Here is a 9,282-nt window from a genome sequence, read left to right as displayed (position 1 = left end):
AACACTTGACGCACCTTTGATTTGGCTTTCTGTCCGTTCTCCTTACAATCTGCAGCCTCATCCTCCTCAGACACGGTGCCTTCCTCTACAACGTTATTGTTGAGGGCAGCATCCAGTTTGTTCAATCGCTTCCCCTTGATGAGGAACTTCCCCTTCAGCTCCTGCACAGAAACCGACAAAATTTGTGTTTGTGTTGTTAAGCAATTTATAAACATAATGTACCACTCAATAGCTGAATGTAGGCAAGCATATTCTCGTCTTTCAATGGAAAAATATGTGTTATTGATGGCTACTTTTCACGCCCTCTCAACAGCCAATGACAGAGGAAAATGCTTTGTAATGCATAATTATAATTTCCTCGCAAGCTCACAATGCCACAGGCATTCATCCCATGGGTGCTACATTTGAACAGGGCTTAGGGATGTCACTGAAAAATGATTTGACGTGCTAATTTTGCCCTCCTCTCTTTTAGCCCGCCTCTAGTGCTGAGGACATTTTCAATACATCCATCATAGATGTTTATTATTTAAGATATAAGGGCTAAAGGAAGAAAGATTTATGGGGGAGATTACATTGAACAATAAGTTTGTAGCAGAAAAAACAGCATTGATATAATGCTTGATTAATGGCATCCACACCTAGACAAACGCTGAAGACTCGCCCATGTTCACATACAAATGAAACTCCTTTACAACAAAGTGCACTCAGTATAGTGCAGATCTCGGCCAGGTGTGGCTCCTCTTCCCTCCCAAACAAAGAAGAGTTGAATCTCACTCAGTTGTCGTTCCCGGCTCCATTACGGCAAAGATAACCACACCAAACATTTCTTTGTCAGTTTTTGAGTCACGCCCCAAATTGTGTCCAGGAACAGACTTGGTAAAGCTTGTTTTTAGCTTTGCCGATTGCCGGAAATGCCTCTTGCAGCTCCTACCGGCCAGTCCAGAGGAGTCAGCGGCCAATGACGGTATAAAAAAAACAAAACAAAGCAAAAATCTCCAATCACCGCATCCACGCGGAGTCCACGAGCAACACATTACGTCAGGAGGAGATAACTCTTATTGGACAAGGTGTTCTCTCACACAGTCGGATCCTTTGACTATTTATTAGTTAATATACAACTTATCTCTCAGCGCTCACAGAGCAATGATAACAAAATACAAAACTTAAGATCTTGTGAACCCACATTATTCAAACATGGAGGAGGAGCAGAGGCTTGAGATTGATGCTGTTTTGATTATGTGCTACCGGTTTAATTTGGTCCTCACATAATGAGGATTGGGTTTTACTTTAATCTCATCAGTTAATGTAAACAGGAAAGTGAAGTGGGTCATTAACTTAAGTGGTGGAATTTTTAGATGTGGTCTTTCTTTGGTGTTTATTTGGGCTTTGAATGTTTCATGAAAAGGAATCAGTGAGCTGAGATTCACACACCTCAGGTGAGGGGAAGTTGGTGGGCATGGTGTTGCCCAGAGGCTTTGAGACCAAAGCATCAGCCAGGATGGAGATCAAGTAATGGGCCATGAGCTTCTGTTGGTCCACGGTGCAGTGGTTCTCCAGGGACAGGATCACTGGGTAGTCAGATGTCTGGAGAAACGAAGGAAACAACCATTGAGGTGAAGCTCTCCTTAACTGTCCGAATGAGAAGAACAGGGATGGATTTGAAATGCAATCATCGTTATGTAACATACTTTGAAGGCGAAGTCTTTGATGGCTTTAATGACGTCTCTAAAGAGCACTTTGGACGTGAGTGTGTATCCGTGGTAAATGACAGGCTCGCCGTTAGCCCCGTCCCAACAGTCCAGCTCCACACAGCGACAGCTCTTCATCAGTGCTCTGCAGGGAAAGAAAACCTTCATGAAAACCTGGGATCACTACACTCCAGCTCTTTTTTTACAACAGGTGGCCTGGCCTTCGCCCATGGGGCCTGGTCGGGCTCAGCCCGAAGAAACATGGAACAGCCACCCTGTGGACCCACCACCCGCAGGGACAAGCATTGGGGTCGGGTGCAATGCAGACCGGGCGGCGGGTCAGGCCGGAGGCCTGGGCGAGCCGATTGCCAGCAGCATAGACTAGCTCTAGTCACGAGTCTCGAGTCACCTCGCTAGCGGGGAAAGAGCCGAAGTTGGTGCAGGAGGTGCAGCGATACCAGCTAGATATAGTTGGACTCACCTCCACACACAGCACTGGCTCTGGAATCAAGCTCCTGGAGAGGGGTTGGACTTTGTCCTTTTCCGGAGTTGCCCAGGGTGAGAGGCGCCGGGCGGAAGTGGGGATACTCACGAGCCCCCGGCTGAGCGCCGCTGTGTTGGATTTCTCCGAACGAGAGGGTCGCCTCCATGCGCCAACGGGTTGCAGGGAGCAGGGCTCTGACTGCGGTTTGTGCTTATGCACCAAACAGCAGTTCGGAGTATCCGGCCTTCTTGGAGTCAGTGGGAGGGGTCCTGGAAAGGGCGCCGCCTGCCGACTCCATAATTCTCCTGCGGGACTTCACCACTCACGTGGGCAATGACGGACTCTTTATTGTCATATACACATACGAAATTTGTCCTCTGCATTTATCCCATCCCTAGCTTATTGGGCTGCTGAAAAGCACCCGGGGAGCAGTTAGGGGTTCAGTTGCTCAGGGACACTTCGTCATAGGAGACGTAGCAGCCAAGGATCGAACCACCAACCTTGCAGTTGCCAAACAACCCTCTCTACCCAGTGAGCCACGACTGGACTTGGAGAAGGCTTTCGACCGGGTCCCTCTGGGGTTCTTGTGGGGGTGCTGCGTGAGTATGGGGTGCCGGACCCGTTACAACAGGCGATCCGGTCTCTGTACGACTGCAGTAGGAGCTGTGTCCGCATTCTCGGCAATAAGTCAGACACGTTCCCGGTGGGTGTTGGCCTCCACCAGGGCTGCCCTTTGTCACCGGTCCTGTTCATGACTTTCACGGACAGGATATCTAGGCACAGCCGGGGGGTGGAGAATGTCAGGTTCGGGGGTCTCGGGATCGCCTCTCTGCTGTTTGCAGATGATGTGGTCCTGTTGGCCTCCTCGGATCGTGACCTCCAGCATTCATTCGGCGAGTGTGAAGCGGCGGGGATGAGAGGTAGCACCTCCAAATCTGAGGCCATGGTGCTCTGCCGGAAACCGGTGGATTGCTCCCTCCAGGTGGGGACGGAGTGCCTACCGCAAGTGAAGAAGTTAAAGTATCTCGGGGTCTTGTTCACGAGTGAGGGTAAGATGGAGCGGGAGATCGACAGGAGGATCGGTGTGGCTGCAGCAGTAAAGCAGGCGCTGCACCGGACCGTCTTGGTGAAGAGAGAGCTGAGCCAGAAGAAAAAGCTCTCAATTTACTGGTTGGTCTACGTTCCTACACTCGCCTATTGTCACGAACTCTGGGTCATGACCGAAAAGAAAAGGTCGCGGCTACAAGCAGCCGAAATGAGTTTCCTCCATAGGGTGGGCTCAGCCTTAGAGATAGGGTAAGGAGCTCGGACATCAGCTCCGGAACTTGGAGTCGAGCTGCTACTCCTTCGCGTCGAAAGGAGTCAGCTGAAGTGGTTCGGGCATCTAATTAGGATGCCTCCTGGACCCCTCCCACTGGAAGTTTTCCAGGCACGTCCAACTGGGAAGAGACCCCGGGGAAGACCCAGAACACGCTGGAGGGATTATATCTCCCAGCTGGCCTGGGAACGCCTCGGGATCCCCCAGTATGAGCTGGAAAATGTTGCGGGGGAGAGGGAAGTCTGGGTCAGCCTGCTTGGCCTGCTGCCACCGCGACCCGACCCCGGATAAGCGGAGGAAAATGGATGGATGTTGACATGGCTGTTGTCAGAACTCAAGTAGCAGTTTCCCCTTCAGTTAATGTTACATACAGTTTGTTTGTGAAAGTAGTTACTTTATGTAGGCTTCTGTGCTGCTGGGTCCTTTGAGTTGGTCTGCCATCAGGTATGTGTTGTGTGAGGAGGAGATGTAGTAATGGTTGAGGGGCTGGTGCATGTCCTGATACACCGGTTTGTGGGCCGGGTTGAGGATGGAGCCCTCCTCATGGTGCATGTACATCAGGAAGCCGTCTTTGGACATGCGCTTCTTCTGCTTCGCTGGTGGACAGACAGACCCGGTGAATATGACACGATATGTGGATTGTGACCATGTGTCTCTCAATACTGTGTTGTATAAAACTCCTTAGCCCTACCTGTCTCATCCACCTCGTGTTTTTCAATCAGCTTGAGAGCGTCCTCCATGGACACCTCCTCCCTCTGCTGATTCAACAGGAAGTTTAGCAGGTCTCTGGAGCTCATCTGACCCTCTGTTGTAGCGTAATTTCCGAAAATCACATCTATCTCTTCGCGGTCTGTCAGCAGGTCGTAGAAGTGCTTGATCTCTGTGCCCTCCAGGGAGCCTGAATTGGACTCGTCACATTTCTATGATACAATGAAACACATACTAGATTTTAAATTTGGCGAACTTATGCATTTTTTTGGATAACATATCAAGATCTGCAGGACGCAACGGCTTGTTGCGACTCACCTTGAAAATTTCCGCTGCGTAAGTGTCGTCCACTTCGATGTTGACCTGTCTCAGGAAGTGCTTCAGCTCCTTCAGGGTCATCTTGTTGTCCTCGTTCTTGTCTGCTTTCCGCATGCAGTTGATGATCCAACTGACATTTAGATTTAAGAATTATATTTGAACTAATTAAGAACAAAACAACAAATATGGCACAGCAAAAAGGCACTTATCTCCTCTCAGCAGTTCCATTTTAGGAAACACATTTGCAAACACATCCTTCACTAAAAGACCCAGAAGTCAAGGATACTGCTCACTCTTCTGCTGCCGGCTGAGGTTGAGCATGTTGCTCATGATCTTGTCCAGGCCGTTGACCCACTGTTTCGCCTCCTCCCCGCTGGCTGCCATCAGGTCCAGATTTTTCTTGCGGCCCTTGAAGATGATGCAGAAGCACTGGTCTTCAACACTGTTGTGGGTGTGTTTATTAAGCCCCTCAGACTGACGGCCCATGCGCACTGAATCAATGTCATCGATAGAGACTGTTTGGAGAGATGAAGGGCTTCGTTAGAGATTTCCCTCAAAACACTAGAATTCACCCAGAAAGAGTCTTAAACAAGTATAAACAGTACTTCCACACGCTGTAAGTTTGACGTGCAACATCCTGTTGGAGTCAAGTCTCTAACTGTAATAATAATACAAGTAATAATATGTTTTACAAACTAATTCACTCCATAGTGGAAACTTCTAGTCTGGATTACTATTACAGAAAATTACATAAAAATTGCTTTTTCTATTGATGACCAATTCTGTCATCAGCAGTGGTGATAATTGTTAATAGCTTCTTAGAATCATATATACAGTAGTTTTCCGTGTGATAACTCGGAACAACCACGACCTCGCTGGAAGTCACACTTGGCCCTTTAAAGCTATGCTGACTTTGTCTGTCTGCTGTAAAGTTGTGGGCTACAAAACCAAAACTGAAAGAGCTGAAAGACACAAAGAGCGACCCCTTTCCCATCACATTACATTATTTGATTCACTATAGAAGTGCAGTTTTATAAGTAAAACAACTTTATGTAGTCTGGAACAACTGAGAAGATGAATGCAAAATACGTTGTTTTCCTCCCAAACAAATCTCTTATCATAAGAGACATAATCAGACATAAATGGTGGTGAGATAGGATCTTCTACAACAGAATTCTTTGTTACTACATGTCATGTAAACATGTTACATAGCAACAGAAGGTTGAGCTTGAATCTTGTTTACCAAAAACTGAACTATGCAACAGTTTTTAGATTAAGAGCCCTCAGAGACGGTCTAAGAGATGGCCGCTCAGACATTTTGTTGTTGTCTGCTGAACATTTGGATCCTTTGGCAACACAAACACATTCCATGGAGATTTGATAACTGCATTTAACGTTTGATGCAGTCCGGCCTCACTTGATCTTCTCGCCTCACACACTGGCAACACGTGGGCAAAATATAAAATGTTAGGCGCAGGCTGAAAACTCACCTCTTCAAGAAGTACTACCCTGAGCCTTCCACTAAGCACTTATTGTATTCATACTAGTTTGTTGCACTTATTGTATTCATACTAGTTTGTTACACTTATTGTATTTGTTTGTTTCTGCACTTTACATTTGCTCTAGTTTATGCTCTTAGATGCTTGTTTAAAAAAGGAGATGCACTTGTGACTAGTCGTTCTCTTGAATACCTATGTTGAATACACTTATTGTAAATTTGTGAGTTTTTTCTCTATAATTTACAAATGTATTCTTGGCAATTCTAAGATTTTACTCTGAATATTACTCCCCCATATACCTACAATAGTCCTGTTACGCTGTCGTATAAGTCCGACCTTAAGGTTCCCATTCAGCTTGGCGTCGAGGTTGGAAATTAACAACTGAAAATGAATTGCAATACAATAACCGCCTACATACCAAATCTGTTAATACTTGTTTGAATATGAACTCATAAATATTGTTCTGATGTGATAAGTTTGCAAATATTATCAATACCTTTATATCTCTGTGCCAAATAGCAGACTGACAGTAATATGAGGGAGTATCATGAGAAATGTGTTATATTTATCCACCTCATGTGATCCTGACAGTGTGTACACGCCTGTGTATCTCTGTGTTTGTGAATGCTATCAAGGCAAATGGCAGTCACAGAGCGTGGGAAAAAGAGAACAGGAGCTTTTTACTCGAGCCCACAGGAAAGCAATAAAACATGCACGCTTATCTCCGTAAACAAGGAAATGACTGTGACCTCGAGGCCCGTCTCTCAGCTAGTTTGGTCATGTTAAATATCAGCTTTGACACATGACCGTTCACACGACCGTATCGATCGATATCACCTCTGGGTCTATAAGTGGAAGATTAGGCGCACTGCTCTGTCTTTCAGTGTTTGTTCAAGGCTCAGGCTCGGGACAGAGGTTATCAGGTCTGGTGGCAGCAGCCGCCGCCGGGATTGGAGGGAGATCAGAGAGGCCCAGAGGACGCATCCATACATTCACACCCCGACAGTGGCTTACTACACCAGAAATCAGAGGGAAATAATCTCTCTCACACACATGGACAAACACTAGTATTTTCCAGTCAGTCTTTGGTCTCACAGTAGTATGTAGAATCTGTGTGAGTTCAACGTCACCACCGCTCACATATTCTGGAGTAGCAGTGGGATTTGAGGGGTGCGTTTGCAAGAGGCTATTGTTGAGATCTGAAGGGAGAACTCTATGTTGACAGAATAACAGCAGACAAATGAACAGCTCAAGAAGACAGTGGGTTGGACGAGCTCAAGTGAAAAAAACTCACACAAACTGGAACTCAGGAGGATTCCAGGCTTTGTACTTGTAGAAAATGTTGTGCATTATGTCAATAAAAAGATGTAACTCATGTAGAAAACGACACTCACAAGTTTGTTTCCGCCTGAATATTTTGTGGGACTCATACCACAACGTCTTGCTGTCTTCCTGCAGTTTGAAGAAGCGGTTCTTCTTCCAGGCCCTCGAGCGAATCTTGATCAGCTCCCCGCCGACCAGCAGGAACTGTAGATCTGGATCTCCCTCCAAACCTGCAGGGGTCATACACAAATCTAATCAATTTAAATGCTGTATCATGTACGATGCACTAGCAAGGGGCTGTTTATATAGAGGGAAATTATGACATTGTTACTAAGGAAAAATGTGTGATAGTACGTTTCCAACACACAAAATGTTTGTCAGGTTTTCAATTCCTTCAAGAGATTCTCCAGAAAAGTTCATAAAGTTGGGAGGACTCACAAGAGACCCGCCACAGACTCACAGAGGCTGTTTATGAGCCTCTGAACTCGCTGCAGGCAGCGAGGAGGACCAGGCAAAGCAGCTCGAGAGCTTCAAAGCCGACTCTGCTCAGTCAGGCTTTCCATCCGCGTGTAGTGGCAGCTTCTATTGATTGTCATCTCCTTGTTCATATTATCTACTTTACCGTGAAGGAGAGGTCCTTAGTCACCCACCAGGTCTATGTTATGAAAAGAGAACAACAAACACTTCCCATATCTGTGTCTTTGAAGGAAGTTTATGAAAATCAGATGCGTTTTCTTTTTTTCCTTCTTTTGCAGTGTCATCAGTTTCAGATGTGAGGTCGCCTACACCCTGTGAGGCAAGCTAGGGCAAGAAGATGCCTGGGATAAGGTGAAATGCCTCTGAGGAATTAGGTAATGAGGAAGTTTCTCACACAACCTAGGAGGGAGGCGGGGTGCTTTTTGTTTTTTTCCAGTGAGTAAGTAACTGATGCTCCAAAAGACCCATGTATGGCAGAGAAAGGGTTGAGCAAAACAAAACAAGATGGTGCAACAGTTTGTCGCTGTATCAAAGTAGTATTTGCTTATAGTGCTTTATAACAGTTTGCATTGAAACACGGTCACAATATACAGCACCACCATCAGGCAGGGAGGCACACAGCATGTATGATCATATATTATGATGCTCGAAGTCAGAACATTATATACATGTATTTTCTTTTCTTTTAAAAACTTCCAAGCTACTCTTTGATACAGATGAAATAAAGTCACAAAAACTCTTATTGCCAAAAATCCCATGAACATAAGTACACTAGATATTTCCCACCCCCCACTGCATGTGAAACACTTCAGGTGAGCTCTTGGATGCAGTAGTAGAAGAATTCAACAGGCGGTATAAATCTGTGCGTCACAACACACCAACTCACCGTGTTTCCCAGCTGTGCCATTTGACTCCATTCTGATTCCAGTCAAATTATATCACCATGAGCCGAGTCCTCTTCTCCTCCAGAGTATAGTGTCACTTATGTTATAGGAGTCACCACAACCATACACCAGTCTGTTCGTTGTACGTAGGGATTAGATGCAACATGTGTGGCCCTCTGAACCTATCCACACAATGCACACTTAATGCCAGCCCATCAGGCTCTTATACGCCGTCAGTCCACACCCACTGCCACACCGGTCTGACAAGTCCAGCACCGTGTTTGTCGTTAAAACATTCATTCAGCTGCTTGCCAGTGAGAAACTACACCTATGGATGGAATTCAACAGAGACTAAAAATTAGCATGCACTTGGTCCAATGCAAACCTTGATAATATTATGTTAAATGAGGGCTTTACTATGTATCCTATATGCTTAACTCAGTGCTGTGATTTTATGTAACATTCTGGCACAGAGAATGATCTGATTTGTGCAGGGTGTTGTCCTGGTCTGGTACATACCTGCCATTTGTGCTCTAGCCTCTCCCCTCTGGCTTTTTACACTGCATAGTTAGTGTTCAGAGTG

The 9,282-nt window shown here is 46.0% G+C and overlaps 1 protein-coding gene across 1 annotated transcript; it reads right to left on the bottom strand.

Annotated features, from left to right (window-relative positions):
- Positions 1–8: 8 nt before the first annotated feature.
- On the bottom strand, positions 9–8,880 carry LOC116377987 (1-phosphatidylinositol 4,5-bisphosphate phosphodiesterase delta-1-like; the record flags this gene model as incomplete). Its single annotated transcript, XM_031839771.1, has 9 exons — positions 8,702–8,880; positions 7,410–7,568; positions 4,803–5,031; positions 4,517–4,646; positions 4,182–4,410; positions 3,885–4,086; positions 1,689–1,833; positions 1,432–1,584; positions 9–161 (listed from the first exon to the last, which is right to left on the bottom strand). Coding segments are annotated over exons 1-9 (1,431 nt in total), but the record flags the coding sequence as incomplete, so codon positions are not given.
- Positions 8,881–9,282: the final 402 nt, after the last annotated feature.

Source organism: Anarrhichthys ocellatus, unplaced genomic scaffold, assembly GCF_004355925.1.
Source record: "Anarrhichthys ocellatus isolate YVR2014 unplaced genomic scaffold, GSC_Weel_1.0 scaffold1925, whole genome shotgun sequence".
Classification (NCBI taxonomy): Eukaryota; Metazoa; Chordata; class Actinopteri; order Perciformes; family Anarhichadidae; genus Anarrhichthys; species Anarrhichthys ocellatus.
The sequence above is the reverse complement of the archived record's forward strand: the minus strand, read 5'-3'. Positions and strand labels throughout refer to the sequence as shown.